This window comes from Silurus aristotelis, assembly GCF_946808225.1.
Source record: "Silurus aristotelis genome assembly, chromosome: 2".
Lineage (NCBI taxonomy): Eukaryota > Metazoa > Chordata > Actinopteri > Siluriformes > Siluridae > Silurus > Silurus aristotelis.
Window position 1 is genome coordinate 35,447,715 of NC_139575.1, and position 20,159 is coordinate 35,467,873.

A 20,159-nucleotide genomic window follows, 5' to 3' on the forward strand; every position below is an offset into this window, starting at 1 on the left:
GTGACTGGTTGTTACAATCATAGTGAAAGTACAGCGTTTTTTATGCGTTTTGTTAATGTGCTGTTTACGCACATTCAGCAAATACATTCGTTATATGTTTTCCATTTAAAAATTAAAGTTTGTGGCTTAGAATGATATGTAATTTATCATGGTTACTCTTGTCCCTTTTTATTTAATCTATTGTTGAACATTAACACCTGTGAACAATGGGCTATCACAGGCACGGGTGTCCAGCTGAGGGCTAAGAGGTTAAATTTAAATTGGTGAAAATTGCAGGAAAAAAATTATTACGTATTAAAAAATAATTTAAGTCGTGTATGGATATATTGCGCATTCCAGCCTATCATTATTTGTGCTCACTATAAAACCAAATAAAACGGATACGTTCACTAGGAATGGGGACATGACTTGACAATAACCTTTACCGTCGACAGAGCTTCTCATCATGTCGCTGTCGTTCCACACGTGCTCAACGCCGCTGTCGCGCATTTCGTCCTCTTCGTCGTCAACTTTCGTCATGAGGGTGTGGCCCAGTCTTGGAGATAGCGGAGCTGCTTGCTCGTGATTGGCCAGGCTGGCTGGACTGGCGGCGCCGTTCAGTAAGCCGTCCTCTTCGGACACTAGCAGCTTGTCTTCTTCATCTGTCTCGGACCCGGTCTCCACGACGTTCTCATAGTTCAGAACTGAAACACAGAATCGAATGACTGTGAGGTCAAAAACTTGTCTGTGTGAGCAACCAGCTGCTATTCTGGTTCGCCAAAATAGCCTAAGATTCCACAGAGCTGCACCTTCCACACATGCTTCACATTCACATTCCAACTCATGTAAATATATCATTAATATGCCTACGTTTCATTAGTAATTTATAACTCGTTTTTTTTTTTTATAATTCTGATTTCTGAGTATGTGTGTGTGGGCTATATATATTTGGTGTTCAGGTGGATGCGTTTCTTTCTCCACCGCTTTATCACTTTCCCCCATGCCTTTCCTTACAATGAATAATCTCTGCCGATATCTTTGCAACGTACGATATGTCAGCAGTGTCGGTGACACGTGAATGACAAACGCATGCCCTAAAGACTTCCTTCTTTTCACGACTGCGAAAAAATGGCCAAATGCCTGAATCTTAAAATGGCCACTGGATAAAGTAGGGGGATAATTCTCAAAAAAAAAAATGACCTTAGGTTTAAAAACACGAGAAAAAAAGACACTTAGTTCACGTTAAAGACAAAAAGCAAGGCTCGTCTTCGGAATACAATCAAGCATGAAGCCATGACATCATGGGAAGTAACAAAAAGAGAAAAAACAATGAAAGGGCCGAGAGTTTTCCGAGCCGGTCCTTTGCGCTCTGCAGTTGCTCGATAAAGCAAATCGGTTTGCCGAAATAAAAAAAGCAGGAGGCTTGATGCCAAGTGGCGGTGGTGAAAAAAATAATTACGTCGCTAACTTTTTTTCTCTCAGACTTGATTTTTTTTTTTTTTTTTTTTTTTTATGTCACATATCAGCCAGCCCTCTGAATAAAACTCTCACGGGTGTGAGAAAAAGAGAGAGTTTTTTTGGGAAAAGAGAAGGGTTTTTGGGGGGGGGGGGTGGATCGTGAAAAGAACAGGCTTTCTTACCATTCCCCTGTGGACAGAAAAGATTACACCGTGCATATCTGTTCATAACATGATCTTTGGCTAATCCGCCGGCCCGCACTTGCCTTCCGAACAACTGCACAACAGGTGCAAATTAAAATGAAAACGGCGACGGAGCTGAGGCCAGAGGCATCCGCTGACCTGGGCTGAATACCAATTGACGGAGGAAACAAAACCTTTTGAAGAGGTGTGACCACAAGGGTTTAGGCAAGTTCAGACTGGGTAATGCCCTCACTGATAGAGAAGGGGGTAGAAGTAGAATGAAAAAGAAACAACAGAAAGAAAGAAAGAAGACAAAAGAATTAAGAAGGGGGGGTTGGATGGAAAGAATAGATGAGGAGAAAGGAAAGTGAGACATTTAAAACTTGATGTGTGGTCCTGATATACCTTAGGCCCAATTGATAATGTGCTTATTTTTGCCTCCACCCCCCTGAGCCTTTTTGCGCCTTGCCCATTCCTCCACCTACTCCAACAGGGGTTTTAACTCTTTCCCTGCCTGGCGGTGGACAGACAGTGTTTTTTTTTTCTTCTTCTTCTTCTTTGTGTGGTTTGGGCACAACACAAAGGAACGGGAGGCCTGGGAAGCCCTGGGACTGGGCAATAACCCCCCCTGCCCCCTTCCTGCCCCTTCCAAACTATCTCAAACACTGATCCACAGGCTGAAGTAAAAGAGCCAGGAGATGGTTGAATGAAATTATCTAAGGCTGGTTTAAAAAGACCTTTCTTTTACTTTTCAGCACACAAACATGAACACACTGACAGGGTAGGGCAGGTTTTACTGGGTTGGGTCGACTCCGAATGACTCATCGGCGACAGGGCAACGGGGTCTGAGCTCAATATTTTGGGACAAAGAGTGCAAAAAAAACAAAACAACCGAGAACATAACGTCGGGGGAGCCGAGCACGAAAAAACGCCAAATGATCTGTTGAAAGTACTAAAGGAAACTTTCAACGCAAGGTCAGAGGGACAAAAACATACAATATGGTTCTGCTCAAATCTCTATTTAACTCATGTCTTGGACGGTGCGGAATTTTTGTTACTCCTGAAAAATGTTAGTATTAGAAGTTGGGTCCGTTGAAAAGCTTATTGTTTATTACAGACCAAAAAAATCCCAAACATAAGGGATAGAAGTCTGTTTTTGCTAATAGTTCCTAGCCAAAGAGTTTCTGACATTAAACATTACATTAATGAGAAATCCACCGACAAGGTAGAAAATCCAGAGACTTGGCTAGTTCACAATCTAATGTGATTTAGCATGAGGAGGAATTAGATGGAATGTCACTCAGAATGCTACCCCGAATGAGAGTGAAAAACCAGCAAGCAAAAGCACTAAAGTGCTGCTGCATCGCTCCCATTCGACTTCCACAAGTAGGAAAAACGCATTGTGTGTAATGTAGGAATCTTTACTTATTGGTTGTAAATGCATTATCACCTTTAGGTGCTTTAAAATGCGTTCTTCCTGAAATTTTTGAGTATTAGCATAGCGGTGTGAGGTGTTAGCATGAGTACCAGAGTACACATCGTAAACGGTTGTTAGCCAATGAGTCATAAAAAAGGGAGACAGACATTAAGAGATGGAAGAGGGAAAAAAAAAGATGGCGTCATATTGAGCAGAAGTTAAAAATCTGCCAGCAACTTAGCACTTAGTGTTGGACGTTTTGAAAAGAATGAACAATAATGGCGGGGGAGGGCAGAACTTTGCTAATTCAGACAAGGAGCGAAGCAAAAAAATTTTTACTCAAGAGTGTGTGTATTGTTTAAAATGGCATCTCTGACAGACAGCCATTCCTCGGCTGGCATTGTGCACTTCAACACAATAATTCCAACCTGCTAATGTCACCATGGCCATTATTTCTGTTCCTCACCTCTCTGCTAATCAATCTTTTGTGTTGCGAGCGTGCCCGAGACAAAGAAATGATAATGTTTACTTCTCGGCTAAGTTCTCCTCAGATGACAAGCTCTATTTGGTTCTGCCTCATCCAAGTGTCAGGCGCAACAAAGGCAATTACGCCTGCCATTCTCCGTCTGATGCTACCTGTTACGTCTCGCGGCTTTTTTCTCTCCTGCTTTTGATCTCGAGTAAATAAAAGGAACATCTCTCACTCGAATGCTACAGATAATTAAAATGACACCCTTAATTGCCCCAGTCTCAGTTAATGCTAGGCTTAGCGCTCCCCATCGTAACCTATTCACGGCGCTCATATTGGCCTGTCAGTTAGACGGTACACAGGGCAGACGCTAATGACATGTATTGTGCATGTGGTATTGATTATGATGACTAGCGCCTCTGCGAGCGGCTAGCAGTGCTCTAAGGTAAGGGTAAAGATAAAAATATGAAAAAAATGATAAACACTATTGTTTAGAATGTTTATATGAGGGTTGTGTGGCAATTCAACACCATTAACAGGGAACACAAGCGATCATAAAATCATTTAGGGTTCAACGTGGAGTCCTTTTGTCTGATTATTTGACGCCGTTGCTCTTTCTTTTAGCGCTTTTAAAGTCTTTCGAAGTTTTCATTTGCTTGTGTGTCACAAATTTAATCCAGAAACCCATAAATGTGACAAATATGGAAAAAACAACAACAAAAAAAAACACACATGAAAACGCAATACAGAATAAAAGCAGTGTACAGGAAATGAATCATAAACACTTCACCTAACCATTTCTTACTCGTTACCTGCAGTAAACCGGACCAAATATAGAAATGTTACTTATAAAAAGGCAAAATCAAAACCCTTAATGCAACACACATTTATTCATGACGTTCTTTCTTTACTCAGATATATATAAACAAATCTTCACTGTAAAATCATTTTTAATCACTAAACATTTATTATGCACCAAGTCTTAAATCAAGCACTAAAATCCGACATGATGCACAAATCCGGCAATTAAAACAGTCCGTGTGGAAACAGAGCAAAAGTTATTTTTGGTGTCCTGATGATTTACGTCATTTAAAACACCGCAATTACTTTAAAACATTTACAAGTATATTTTGTCTTTATGCTCTATGTTAAGTCTGGTTTCACTAATAATAAACATACATGTGAATAAAGCATCCATATTAGTCCATGCCCATGTTGATTAGTGGTAAAAAGGTACATTTGGAACAGATAAAAATGTGGGATAAAATTGAGATTTATCACAAGTTATCTCATGACAATCCTATAGACAGCCCTAAGATAGATAGATAGATAGATAGATAGATAGATAGATAGATAGATAGATAGATAGATAGATAGATAGATAGATAGATAGATAGATAGATAGATAGATAGATAGATAGATAGATAGATAGATAGATAGATAGATAGATAGATAGATAGATAGATAGATAGAAATAGTGATGCAACGAGTAACAAAACTTAAGGTTAGAATCGCATCACGGTTCTTGAGTCACGAATCGAATAATTTTTCGAATCAGTAAAAAGACAAATAATTGGGGGGACAAATATAATTTACTTTTCTTTTATGACAAGAATTTTCCAGTTGCTCCTCCACTAGTCGTTGTTGTTGACCCATTAACATGTCCCGTTCAGGTGAACACATACCTGCTCTGTGTAGTTATGAAATTACTTGAATAGCAATATCTTCAGGAAAAAACTGTTGTTCACTCTGTGAGCGTTAAAAAATGTAAAAAAGATTGATCCGCAAGTTTAAAAAAATGAGCAATTAATCCGTATGGATTTCGGATCAACGGCGATCCGTTGCACTGCTGTATATAAAATGATTATAAATCTATTATATATCATTTGAATAATAACATCACAAAGAAAATGATCATTCGAACCTGGTGTAACCTGAAAGACCCCCAGACTACTCTGGGAGAATGTCTCGCATACCTTTCGGACTGCTCCTCTGCAAACGTCTCGTCCTGAATAATGCCCTTTGCAAGTATTGTGCGGTTCGTGTCTCCATCCCTACGCTCTCCTTAACCACAATCCAACCTGGGGGCATAGTTTCTGCCAAACACTCGGTGTAGATCCAGATCCAGGGAAAAAGGCAACGACCTCTGGTTTATGAGAGAGCTGCAGATCAGAGCTCGCCTGAGGTGGAGGAGTGATGGAGCTCTAGCTATTCCTGGATGTTCTGCCCTGCTGGAGCAGCTGCTGTGTGTCAGTGGGGGTTATAGGTGAGAACGGTAACCCTATTGGAGAGTAACTATGCCCTCTTCTGCCTGTCTCATACGCACAGATCACCTGAATGGCTCAAGGGGGGTGGGGGGGGGGGGTTACGGTTTTGTGTGTTTGTGTGTGTGAGAGTGTGTGCCACTGGGAATAGGGGGTGTAAAAGCATTAAGATGGATGTTAATGCTGGCTATTCGGTAGGCAAAGAGAGTAAACTGTCATCATTTCCTTTCACAACAGTTTACGGCTCTGAATGGAGGACGCTCATGAATATTCGGCCTGCTATCAAACCAAGCCTTTAAAACTTCACCTCATTTTTTATTATTATAATATTACAATATTTTTATATTATTATTATTATTATTGTTTATTAAGCAAACACTTTGTTATGGCTGCTTATTTTACCATGCAGTTTTTTTATGTCCTACAAAATAGGTCTGTTTTGAGAAGAAAAAAAGGGGGGGGGGGGGGGGGGGGAGACAGTGGCCAAATCTGAACAAAAGACCGAGGCTGCCCCACGGACGATGAAAAACCCAGTGAAGTGTAAAGCGAACCCGACCGACTCCGGAGTGTTTCCGAGCGTCGGCGTGTGTGTCGGCGAGGGGGTTGTTACGTTCAATCATTTCTACCACGAGGCAGCCAGCCACAGTAGCCGGACCCTAATTGAATTAAAGCCCCGTTTATTTGCTGAGGCCGAAGCAACAGGCTGGGAAAAAAAACACACACACACACCGAAAGCTTGAAGCTTTGCTTTGCTGCTCGACTTCTCTGCTCGGTGGCCTGACTCTCCTCCTGGACTTGTCCTGCCCGAGTTGGCCATCTGTACTCACTCACACACACATGCTCCTGGCCCATGCGTCCCCCCATACACCCACCCACCCACCTCCCAGACACAGGAGCCAAAAAAACTGAAAAAAAAGAGAGAGCTTACAAAAGCTCCCTTGGCTGCCCCCAGAAACCAGGATCGGAATGAAAAAAAGAAAGAAGAGCATAAAAAAATAAAAGGAGGAGTAAAACGGTTGCTCAGGTGAGCGTACATTTTTCCGTGGGTTTCCTCCTGTGCTGACATCCGTCAAGCAAAGGAAAGGTTAAAATTAGAAAATTTAATTTATTTGATAATTTCCCAGAATAATTAGAGTTAATATGGGTTAATTAATATGCAAATCTCTGAGCAGATGTTCGACAGAGGAGTCTTGCACTGGGAAGCAGTCTGCTCTCTCTCTCTCTCTCTCTCTCTCTCTCTCTCTCTCTCTCTCTCTCTCTCTCTCGCTCTCTGGCGTGCATTTGGCTGTCACTTACTGGCCGTAATTGCTGTAACTAACCAAATACACACAAAACCTTTAGCAGGGTTTAAAGAAGAAGAAGAGTAAGAAGAAGAAGAAAAAAAGCGATCTCGGTCTGAACTGTCGGAAAGCCGCTATTCTCATCGCACAAAAGACACACACTTGTTATTTTTCCCCGCGTCTGAAAAGCTCTTTTATGCTCCAGCCATTTTCGAGGCGAACGCTCAGGATACTTCATATTTTCTTTTCTCTTTTCCTCGTTTCTTCCCCCTGTTGCCTTGTTTATTCCGTAAACGTGTATAAATAGAAAAAAAAAGATGCGGAGACTGAATCGAGCGACGAGTGCAGAGACACCTGGTCCCTGGTGTTCGTCGTATCTGGGTTGTTGATGTCTTCCCACCTAAATCTGTTCTCATTGTGGAGCGTGTTAGCAAAAGCAGGCAGATCTATCTGGCAGCGGCACGCATGAAAGAGAGTGTGAAATGGTGCTTGACTCGTCTGAATCAGGTCGGCCATCAAATATTTACAAGTCCCCCCCCTAAAAAAAAAGAGGAAAAAATCGCTCAGCTGTGATCGGGCCGGAGCTGCGATTCGCTGTCACTGACTCTGGATCAGAGGACGTACAGTAATAATGAACATAATGCTTTAGATATATCACATGAGAAACCACACACAAAAGAAGGGAGGTAACATAAGAGGGTAAATGCTTTAGTGACTCTTCAGATGTTGAAATCTATCTATCTATCTATCTATCTATCTATCTATCTATCTATCTATCTATCTATCTATCTATCTATCTATCTATCTATCTATCTATCTACAAAAAGTTAAATTACAGACAAAAGGACAGAGGTCAGGAAGTAAGCGCTTTTTTACGCTTATGCACTATTAATTATGTTGTGATGAGGCCTAATATTAATACCTCATACCTAAACTTTTTTAATTTCCATACTTTACCTTCTTTTATCTATCTATCTATCTATCTATCTATCTATCTATCTATCTATCTATCTATCTATCTATCTATCTATCTGTCTGTCTGTCTGTCTGTCTGTCTGTCTGTCTGTCTGTCTGTCTATATATCTATTTATCTATCTATCGACCTGTCTGTCTGTCTGTCTGTCTGTCTGTCTGTCTGTCTGTCTGTCTGTCTGTCTGTCTGTCTATCTATCTATCTATCTATCTATCTATCTATCTATCTATCTATCTATCTATCTATCTATCTATCTATCTATCTACATTAAAGATGAATATAACCCACTGTAGTTATATTACATGTATATATGAAAAAAAAAGAGGAAAAAGTATGAAAAATGAATGGAATTAAAGTGAACAGATAAAATTGGTGCCTAACATACAACAATTGTATTGATGTAAACTAAATAGTTATGTATTAAACATGAGTTCACCTACTATAATATCTCAAGGATATAATCTCATGATGTTTTATAAGCTTGTGGGTCTCAAGACAAAGGCTGCGATTTATATTTATTGACGTGTTTGTTTGTTTATTTATTTATTTATTGCCCCAAACCACAAAATAAAAATTAATAATAATAATAATAATAATAATAATAATAATAATAATAGAGGTCCAAGCACCTGTCATGACAGGTCACATGATTCAAATAAGTGTAATCCAAAGCCAAATGTTATTTCACATGAAGAAAAACCCCACACTCACATCTGGGTATGTGTATGAATAGTAATGTGTCTCGTATAAACACAATCATAACCATAATCTTAAAATATAATAATTGTGTGACATATCTTAGCACTGAAACAAAGGCAGGGTGGTGTTTTGTGGTCTTTGGAATGTTTTCATAGTTTAAAAAAGATCCTTGGGTGCTAAAAGTTTTGTGTAATCAGGCACAGATCGCCAATGCAGCCAATCCTACTACCCCCTCAGTCAGCACTCACCCACCGACACCAACACCAACACCACCACCTCTGACGGAGCGATAACATGGCCGAGTGCCACGACCCCACGCCTCTTCCACCTCCCCTACCAATGCTCTTTTACACTCTGGCACTGAGACAATCTCTCTATTCCTATCCTCTTCTCCCTCTCTCACACACACACACACACACACACACACACACACACACACACACACACACACACACACACACACACACACACACACACACACACATACTCCCAGGTAGTGGAATGCGCTGACAGGGTCAGTGTGAGCTGTTCATAGTTTGATGTGTGGTGCAGCGGGCGCCAGATTGATAACATACAGTCAGGTCTTATCAGCGAGCCGGCCTATTTAATAAAAGTGGACTGCTGATCTACTCAGATCTCTCTCTCTCTCTCTCTCTCTCTCTCTGCTTATTGTAATACACAGCAGCAAACCTGAAATCCAATACAAATAATTTTGTCTTTTTTTTTGGAGTATTTCCTATAGAAACAATCAATTCTATATTTAAAAATGTCCAAATTCAGCTTCTATAGCATAAAGTGTTCAATCATAGGAAATCTTGACTTCTTGTGTCTCCTGTCGCGACAAACCGGTACAGCATTAAAAAAGAAAACCGAGATTTTAACTTAATCACAGAGCTGCAAATTCACAGCATCTAAGAAAATGACGTGAAAATGCTTCGCGTCTTTGCAAATCGCGTCTTCGCATTGCGCCTGTTCGGGCGGCTCGCGGCGCTACACGTGAACGCGGGATCACCTCGACTACTCCACTTCTCGCTGCAAATATTTCCAGCATAAATACAATAATATGTTTGGAAATGAAATGAGTAATAGGCGGACCTGTTAATACTTGGCAGGACCCGAATAAAAAAATTGCAGCAGCATGTCCTTAAAATAAATGTGCTTTTTTTTTTGTGGATGTTCCGAGGTTTGAAAAAAACAAACCAAGCGTTTTTACATTTTCCCCTCGTCCTCGAGGCCTGTATGCCCTATTTTAATAATAATAATAAAAAAGAAATCCATAAAAATAAATTAGGTGCACTAAATATATGCAAATTTAAATGTAAGCAAATCGGTGTGAAATAATCCACCACCCCCACCCCCCGAAAGCTGATTAAAAACATTAATAAATCTATATACACTATTGCTCTAATCTGATATTGTAAATTTATTACACTTCCTGTAAGATTAATTAGAATGCTACAGTAACATATTGCACTGCCAGAGCAGATTACCGCGTGTTTTTGTTTAATAATGGCCGAGCCGGACCTTGGCTGTAATTATTCTCCATAACACGGCGTGTTTGATCGTGATTTTTCTTTATGGTGTGTATTTAATGGGATGACTCGGCAGACAAAAGGAAGCGCGTACGCCGTAAGGTGGTTTCAGCACTTTCTCTGGTTACGCCGTGAAAACGAGATTCCTTTAATGTCGAAATCAAAAGGCCATTTTCCTGTTTCCCACATAACTTTTTTTTTTAAGCCTCCTCTTTTTTTTTTCTTTACAAGCCGCCTAAACTATCAGCTAGACTCCGAGATAAGCGAGGTTTGAAAATAACACGTCGAGCTGGTCAAGGTTGCGGTGCATTCCATCGCGAGATGGCTTTTTGAAAGGCTGCAACATTTATCTACACACCTGAAGATCAACGTTATCAGTCTGCCACGGACTCCTGACCAATCAAAACACAGAGGTATGTCAAAACAAAATGTCCACGAGTGTTTATTTATTTATTCGTCCTATGAGCTCCACGGCCGAGCGGCAAATGAGTGTCGAGGCGAACAAACACTGAAAGCACACAGGCTTGGGAAAAACCTTTAACTTGGGGTGGGGGGGTTTGGATTTATGGCCTGATCACAAACACTCACACCTCAAACACTTTCTGAAAGAACCAAATGAACCAAAGGAATGTCTGATTCTTCGATGAAAAGACACTCTGTCCATATGAATGGAAAGTATAATGGAACGTTTACATATATATAATTAATTAAACAAATGAGAGAAAATGCAATTTTGGACGTCATCCAAGTTCGGGCAAAACCAGTCTGTGCCGAATGTTCCCAATATGTTTTTTTAAGCACAATGTAAGAGCAAAATTAGTATGAATGCACATTTTCCAAAAAGCATCTGTGCTCCAGGCTGCGGCGGTCGATTAGTGTCATAAAACTCTGCCAGTGCTGAAGCCGGGGGGGTCAGGAGGGGTGGGGAGAGGGTTTAAAGGGGGTCAGATCAGTGTGGTGAGTGTTAGAGAATAACTCTATGTGAGGATGGGGGGGGTAGAAGTCCGCAGATGGTGTAAAGATCAGAGGGGGACTATCCAGGTGAGGGGCTCAGCCCCCCTGGCCAGTCCAATCTGAGCAGCTCATTCAAATGCTAATGAGGGAGTAAAGCACATCTGTTCCCCCCCTACCAGGCTGGATCTTTGTCACCTGAATAGCTTCCCCACCAGGTATCAAACAAGCAGCAGGAAACAGCCCCTTTTCATCCTGCTACCTCCACTCTCCAATCAGGAGATGAGGCCCTGGTGACACCAGGAGCCCCAGAGTTCCCCCACTCCAAGCCAATCGCACCTGACACTGTTACATTCCCAGATAAAGCAATGCAAAAGACAGGCAGTTGCTTCACCACCCAAATAGATATTCTCACCAAATTCTACATGTTTAAATCTAATGATTTTAATTTTGATTGATTGCCAGGTGTCGGCCCTGATTGGTTGGAATGAAAGCCTGCCCCCCAAACCAAACCATTGGACACCCTTGGTATATAGGCTTCTTTTCTGCAACACGGTAACGAATTTATGATCAACCCGAGCAACACAATCTACACCTTGTCAGTGTCCCACTTCTCACCTGAGTTAATTAAAACCAATGCAAATCAATTGTTTCTTACCCCAAAACAAAACACTTTTATCCCAAGCATTTATTATACACATTGCTAACCAGTGTGGTAGTACATTCACACTAACATCCATCCAACTATCTGTGAGGGTCCAAATATATATCCCAAGCAAACAAAAGAAAACTTGGTACTGTAAAGTGTGCCGAAGGGCACGGAGGCATGTTTTTTGGTGCCAGGACTTTAACCAGTAACATTCTAATGACTGAGGATTAACATGACCTTGACACAAGTGAATCGCTAAATGGTTCCTTTCTAGCAGCATTCCTAACTTCTATCAAAGTGTTTCATACTTTACCACAACTAGTTCACTTTTTTATAACATGAATGGCATTTGCCCCACACCCTCATCCAGAGTGACATACTTTTCTTTTCTTCATTTATACTACTGAGCAGTTGAAAGGTTAAGGCCTTGCTCAAAGCCCCAGCAGTGGCAGGTTGGTAGTGCTTGGATTTAAACCTTCCAATCAGAAGTACACTGAGCTACCACTTCCCCATATAAACAATTGCTTCGTTTAACCTTGCTAACCTCCATCAACCAGCCATTTCTTACCTCGTCCTCATCAAGTTTTCTGCACACCCTACTAACCTCCAGCAGAACACCGTATAGTAACATCTCCCTTTCATCTCTTCTGCACCGACCCGTCACGCCACAAGCCCTGCTAACCTTCAAAAGGCCAAGCCATTCATACCAGCATCTTATCTCCTACAACAACACCTTCACGCACTAATGCTGAAGCATCGCAGACATACCAGCTTCATCGAAGAATCCTCTCAAGGTGTGTGCATTAGAGCAAACCTCGGCAAGGTCTTACCGAATCTTATTACTGTTGCAAGAAGCGGGTGCGTGTAAACATAAACGTAGCAGTTTTGTCGTTGTGTGCTTTTTCTTGTTTGACTGCTCCCTACCCCTCGTCTGTATCACCTACCTTTTCACCGCCTGCTTCACAAACACACACCACATATTTAATTAGCCTCTGCTGCGAAGAGCCACCTCTCTCTCTCGCTGAGAAGTGCTGTGGTTTCCAGCTCAGTGCTGACGACCTGAGACAGTCTAACCCCCCGTACCACCACCCCCCAACACACGGCATACTGAGGGGGAACCTCCTGCTGGTCTTTCACATGCTAAACGCACCTTTCTAAAAGCTTAATCTTCAGGCAGGCCAGTTAAACAAAACGGCCCCCTATACGTTTATTGCACAACAGAGGCTGTTAGCATGACAAAGGCCCTCATATCCATCTCGTTTCTGAAAGCACGACTCCTCTCAAAATTTATGGCACATTGGGCCACAAGACAATGAAGCAGTTTATGGAATCGTACCTTTTTTTTTGCCGCTGGGTTGCTACACATTTTGGATGATTTGTTTTTATTTTAAGCTCTTGCAATCGTGCTGGCATTGGTGCTAAAAACAAAAACACCCAAATTTTCTTTTTGGGTACACAATATATGATATTTATGTGTGTCCCCTTACATAATTGAGTAGATTCCTTTCAGTCGAGCCGTGGTGGGATTCCACGCCGGATTTCAGGATGTAAAAAAAGAAATTTTGATCTAAGGTTTTTCTTTTCCGCTCTTACCTTCCCCTCCGCCAGCCCATGGGTTTACTCTCCCCGTGTTTCCGTCAATCTGCTTCTTTTTTGATCAGGGGCATGAAAGCTGGAGCTTGTGTGAGCGCCGGGTACCTGGGGTATGGCTAGGTGCTAATTAGCGCAGCAGGATAATTGATGTGTAGATTACACTGTGAACAAATGCCTCGACTTGTTTGTTCTTCTCACTTTTCCTGTACACCCCCCCCATACACCCCCCCCCCCTCCTTCACTCCCCACAATAACCAACAACCTCCTTACCTTACACCCTAATGAACAATTTACCTGCCTTGTTAATGCACGCTAAAGCAATCACATAACAGAGAAATGAGAATGCCAGGCTAAGGCACGAGGGGGCTTGGGAGTTGATGCTCGGGTGGTAAGGAGAGGTATTTCCCTCAGGTAATGGTACTTTTCAAAAAGCATGCTTTACCCAAACACACATTCTAATGACCAGCAAGAATGCCTCTGCTGAGCAAAAGGATTTACAGAAAAGAAGAAAAAACCTTCAGCTGCTCAGAGAAAAAGGGGAAACAATTTCTAAATGAAAGGCCATGCCATTAGAGCTCCAATGGGCCTCCATTGTTATGCCCCTATAATGCCATTTCCTTCATCTTTTGTTTTTGGGAAGCTATTATTAGCCCACCTCTCACAGCTGTGAATACAATTCAATAGGGTTTGAATTTGGTCATTAACAACTGAATATCAGCAAACACATTTTCACCGAGCCCCTGCCACTGCTAATAAACTAATAATGAGTCCGACTCTAATTGGGAATGCAATGAAGACTCGGAGAGAAGAGGCCTGAGGTAGGGCGCGTGAGAGAGCGGAGAAGAGAACGGGAAAACGAGACAGCGCAAGAGAGAGAGAGAGAGGGAGAGGACAGGTCATTATGAGGACAGATGTAGAGGGAAAAAGGTGAACAGTTGAATCGTCGCCTCCGCGCACTTCTTGTGGACGCGGTAATCCGTCTCCGACTAGTTTACAAGTTAAACACATTATTGTCATTATGGACTCCCTTATAGCAGAGCTCAGCGGGAGTACAAACACACACACACACACACACACACATGCACGCTGAGGTATCTATGCCTGCAAGCCATCACACCGATTAGCAGCTGGAGAATTCTGCGGGTCACCGTGTCTCCTGAGAGCTGGACGGCCCAGCGCTCCTGCCTCCCTCAGATCTTTACAGTGGGGGCTCCAAAGAAACTGATTTTGCGCTGTATCATACGCTTTAACCCTCAGCATGCCACTTGAACCTATTCTCAGTGGACTGGTGTTTACATTCCAGTCTTTCTCGCCCAATAGGACTGACCAGGAAAGACACCGTCACATGCTATTACAATAGAACCTCCAGAGAAGAAATGTGAGGATTTGCTGCTAATCTGCAGTTACCGTTTTCTGAAATGCACCAACCTCCAAACACCAATCGGAATGCAACCAAAGTGGAACACCTTTTTTTTTTTTATTAATTATGTTGTTAGCATGAAGCCTTATTGCGTATCAGCCAACATATGCGGGGTGGCAATCTTGACACGTCTGCCATGTTTTCATCTTTTGTTTTTACACTGGATATATGAGGCACAATTCACAAACACCAAACAGGACGCTTGATTTCGGACATTTCAAAACTTTACCCGGAACTGTATTAACTTCTGGAAAGATGGCCATAATCGTCAAAACGTACCGCGAAACTCCAGGTCAAGCTATAAATCCTTTTGGTAATTGCCTCGATCAGTAACCTAGCAGAGTTCTCCCATAATCCTTCAGCACTCTCTATAAGTGCAGCAAAACACTTTTCTCCCCCTCTGACTCATATACACACACACACACACACACACACACACTTCTCGATATTTTGGTTCTGGGACTGTAGCGTAATCATCTTATACACGCTTCTCTTTGTTGGGGGATTTTCGCGTTTCTCCTTCCAGAAAAGATAAGCAAGACAATAATGAAAGCTTTTTCTCTTCCTTAATTACCAAACCAGTGCCCCTGCGAAAAGGACAGAAGACTGTGTCATCGCAGGAGGGAGAAGAACATGTGTGGGGGAGGATGAGGAAGGAAAAAAAAATGGAGAAGGGAAGAAGAAGGCTGTTTGGACTTTGGGAAAAAAAATGGGAGTCAGACAAACTGGCATTTTCCATCGCCAACCTGATAAAACTCCCAGCATCCCTCACCCTGGCCACCCTTTGTTTTTCTCTCCCGCCTGCTTCCTGTCGCCATCTCTCCATTTAATCTAGGCGGCTAGGAGGGTTTACTTTCCCCCCCTTAAAGACAGCGCGAGATGGGAAAAAGGGAAAGGGAGGAAGAGTGGACAGCGCGGGTCGGGGTACATTAGGAGCTGCGGTAGCCCACAGGAAACCTGCGCCGAGGTGAACTTTTAACAAAAGTCTTTCATGTTGGCGCTGCTTTTCCTCGAGACGGCCACGCTCCTAACAGCCCCCTTTTAAGTGCATACCTGATATGGAAGCATGGCTTATTGTCTCCAGGGTCGGTGCAGAGGGAAAAACATATCTCCCTCTCCACGTCCACTATGCCCTCTTCATCGCTTTGAACACGAGATACAGAAGCCTTTTTAATCCTGCCGAAACGCCCTTCCTTTGGCTATTAGCAAACTCAAAACAGATAATTACTGGCGTTCAAGAGAGGGAGAGAGGGGCCTCAGATTCAGAGATCTATTCATGGATAACACCTTTGTGCGTGTGTGTAAAGATCGTAAATAAGAAGCAGTAGTAAAAGAAGCAATGGAGTTTACACATCCGGACAAATATTCGACAACTGGTCCAATTCTGACATCTTTGCTAACCTTATTTTCTCTTCTATCTGTTTTGAATTTAGCTACATTCTATGTATAACGACACTAATCATCTGCCTACAAGTGTTTGTCTTGCTAGGGACACCGTCACATTTCTAATATGAGGTAAACTATTTTCATCTGGTCTTAAAACAAGCTAGTGTCTGTATACAAATCTATGCTAAGCAGCTCAGGATGAAATTAGAATGGGACCTAGCTTGCTAGTCAATATCCTGTTGACTTTAGCTAACTTTCAGAACAGTTTTTGATATTATGTAATTAATCACTCTTGCTAACAAGCCAAACCCTTTTGGACTACTGCGCTGCACAAAATATGGGTTACAGTAACATAGCATAATAGTTTTCGTTTCATTAGCTATGCTAATCTCAGGCATGAATGCAGGTTAATTGATTACTTCATATTGCTTTGTATCTTAGCTAATATTTATTAGTGTTTTAGTGATTGCTATGCGACAAAACAGAACTTGAGAACAGGGGGAAACGAATGTGTTTTACAACCAAATGTGCATTAGCATGTCAGCTAACCTGAGAGGAAAATAAGGTGTATAGTTTTGCTATGTAAGAAACAATGGCAACTGGATATCTTTTCTCCCAATTCCTCCTAATTCTGTCCTCCATCTGTCCATGTTGTCTCTCCTTCCCTCGCTTGTTGTGATTGTTAAGTCCCAGGGGAGACACTAAACCAAATACAGGAGGTGAAATATTGGTGTGTCACCTATCTCATAATCTGGACAGGAAGTGGAAGGCATTTGGAGCTGCGCCCTTCCCATCTCTCTCTCTCTCTCTCTCTCTCTCTCTCTCTCTCTCTCTCTCTCTCTCGCTCTTTTCCTTTCAGCTGCTTGTTGATTCGGTTAAACCAAACACAAGCAGAGAGTCGCAGAGACGGTGGGGGAGTAACAAGAAGGAACAAGGGACTCTCGGGCCTTGACTTCTCTTGAAAAAAAAAGGAAACAAAAAAAGAAAAACAAAAAAGAGAGCAGGGACCAGAACAGTGTGTAAGACCTGAACAGTGTGAAAGGCCTATCTGGGGAATATCATTAAAAAAAAATTCAGGAATTGTGTGTGTGTGTGTGTGTGTGTGTGTGTGTGTGTGTGTGTTTTGAAGAAAAGAGAACAAAAGAGGTGCTGCTAAATGTTTTTATTTATAAAGACGCCTTTTGTGCATGTACATACACGTGTGTTCGCCCAAGCTCGTTTGTTCTTGAGGTCCTTATCTCCGTCGATATGTGTGTGTATGTGTGTGTGTAAGGTGTGTGTGGGGATGAAAGGCACGTGGGTGTTTTTGTCTGGTGACATCCTCCTGGTCTCAGCGCCGCAGAGAGGAACTAATCAGGCTTTTACACCTTGAAGTGAACCGATGTAGCTTTACCGTTGCACCAATCACACATGCACACCTAGCAAACGCAAACAAACACACACACACACACACATTTTGTCACTGCTACAAATTGGCTTCTCCTGAACTCAAGGTGCCAAACGACCATTAGACAGACAAAGGCAAGAGTTTTGCCTGTTCGATTTGTAAAAAAAGTGCACACGTCTTTATTGCGAAAACTAGCGGCACTCACTTCCTGTCCAGTCCATTAGAAATGTAGACGTGTTTTTGTTTTTAGACCTACTGTCGTTTGTCGATTCTTATTAGCCAAGTACGAGCCAACTGAAAAAACGCAAGCGTTACTCTGAAATCTTTCGCTAATTGGGAAGATAGTTACGCTGCGAAACATTTAACAGAAACAGCTAATCTGGTTGCCTGGGATTATGTCCAGCTCTGATAGAGGGAGAGAATTCATTTCCTGTTGACTCCACCTGACTCAGCCTTAGCGCTCAAGTCAAATCCACACCGAGATAAGAGCTAATCATCCACCAGAAAGGAAGGGGAGGAGACAGAGAGCTCTCTTTATCCCTACGGCTCTGTCATGGCGTTCGTAGCAATCGTTCTCGCTTTGACTCCCGCATGAGAATTCGACTACAGGAAGTCGGAGTGGAACAAAAGCCGGGTCAGGGACTTTGAGTTCATCCTTTGAACGTTGCGCCGCGTACATGGTGTCAAACACAAAAGGGGGTGACGGCGCACAGCTGCCGCGATGTTCTGCGCGTTCCACCGTGTCACACCGTCTGCCGATTTAATCAACACTGCACGTGAAGCCGCATCTGTGTGGAGATCAGGTCCTGCTCGTTACTCTGTTCATCCTGTCACACTTCGCTTGTTTGTTGTTCTGTAGTGGAAAAACAAACAACTTCCGTACTTCTCTATAAGGATGTGAAGAAGAATGCAAAGGATTCTCAAATGGTACGACTATCTGAAAGTGCAAGGTTGTCAGTTTTAGTCAAATCATGGTTTATATTTCTTCTTGAGCTAAGAAAAAAAAAAAAAGAAATGAATGCTGTCCTCCAAACATGTTAAGCCATCTTCTAATGTGTAAAGAGAGTTAGCGTTAGGGTTTAGGATTTGCACCCAGATTCATGTGGAAACAGGATGGGATGTGTGGGGATTTAAGAGGGTTTGGCAACTAATCTAGTTTTTTTCTTTTTTTTTTTTTTAAATGAAGGAAGTTCTTCATTGAGCAAACAGTTCTTGAGTGGCATGGCCATCAAACAATTTTACTCAATTTCAATCAAACCCTGGTATATTTTCCTTCTTGAGGTCAGTAAAAAAAATGAAAGCTCACGTCCTAATGTGTTGATCCACCTTGCGATGTGTAATGATAGAAATGTCTAGGATTTGCATTCAGAAAAGCGGCAAGATTCAGATAAAAAAAAAAAAAAAATTTATGAAAGGAAGTAGCACTTCGAGCAAAGGGTTTTCTAGAATAACCATTTAGAAAAACTCCAAAAAGTGGAAATGGGATGGGATGGGATGAGATAGGATGGCATATTATGGGACAGGATGTGAGAGGAACTGCCAATGAATCTGCCGACGAAAAAAAAATGGAAGCGACCACTTTGGCTTTTATTGAGCAAAGTTTCTCCTGAAAAATCTGCCGTACCAGACTGGTTGTTTAATTAAATTATGCGTGGTGCGAGGGAGTTCATAGAGAGCTGAAGAGAGGGAAAGAGGTACAATATTGCCAAATGGCTTTAACAAAGAGCAAATGTAGTGATTTATTTAAAAGGCGCTGCTTTATTTGATTAGGAATGGCGCATTAGCACGAGTAAGGAAGGAGAGGAACCCGAGAAAAGAGAGAGAGAGAGAGAGAGAGAGAGACATACAGTTGTCAAAGCAGAAGCTGTATGCGAGAGATAAGGCTGTGCCATAAACCATAAACTACACGGCACACATTTTTCGTATATGTGTGTATTTGTGTATGTGTGTCTGCTTGTTTCCCAGTGAAAAAAAACCAGGTGCTCGCCAACCTCACAGGAAGTATTAATACATGGAATAACTAATGACTCTATTCAATTCAAATTTAGAAAGTGATACTTCTTCAATAGTGTCTAACCATTTCCATGTCCCACTGCCTGTAAGTGATACAGCAAAGACCATACTGAAAAGTCGAGACGTGCAAAAAGGAGCTAAACTGGACGCTTAACAACCCCCCCCCCCCCCCCCCCACACACACACACACACACACACACTCCCTCTGTCCGTCCGTCTCTTTATTTATTTATTTCCCTCCTCTCCCGTGTGGGTTTAGAAGAAAATGTCCACACTTCTGAAATTCAAGTAGCCCAAGCTGACGCCAATTCCCGAGGAGAAACCTGATTTCCTCAGGTTTAACTAAATAATGTATGCATACTTTTACTTTGGCATGATAAAGCAATTTTGGGTTTAACACTGCCCTGAGAAAGGGATTTTTCAAAAGAGAGAGGGTTATGAGGGGGACAGCTTCCTGAATAATTCAGACACTTCAGGTAGAGATAAAACAGAGAGGCATTTCATTT

At 42.1% G+C, this 20,159-nt stretch overlaps 1 protein-coding gene across 12 annotated transcripts in view; it reads right to left on the reverse strand.

The window, feature by feature from the left end:
* The window catches only part of zeb2b (zinc finger E-box binding homeobox 2b), an 85,899-nt gene that overhangs the window by 19,693 nt on the left and 46,047 nt on the right, over positions 1–20,159 (reverse strand). For 4 of the 12 annotated variants that reach the window (XM_083522793.1, XM_083522786.1, XM_083522792.1 and 1 more), the window contains exon 3: positions 426–683. In XM_083522793.1, the coding sequence (XP_083378919.1) occupies positions 426–683 (258 nt within the window). Of the gene's footprint in view, positions 1–419; positions 687–20,159 lie in introns of all 12 variants that reach the window. The other 8 variants (XM_083522795.1, XM_083522789.1, XM_083522790.1 and 5 more) reach the window with 3 other exon arrangements.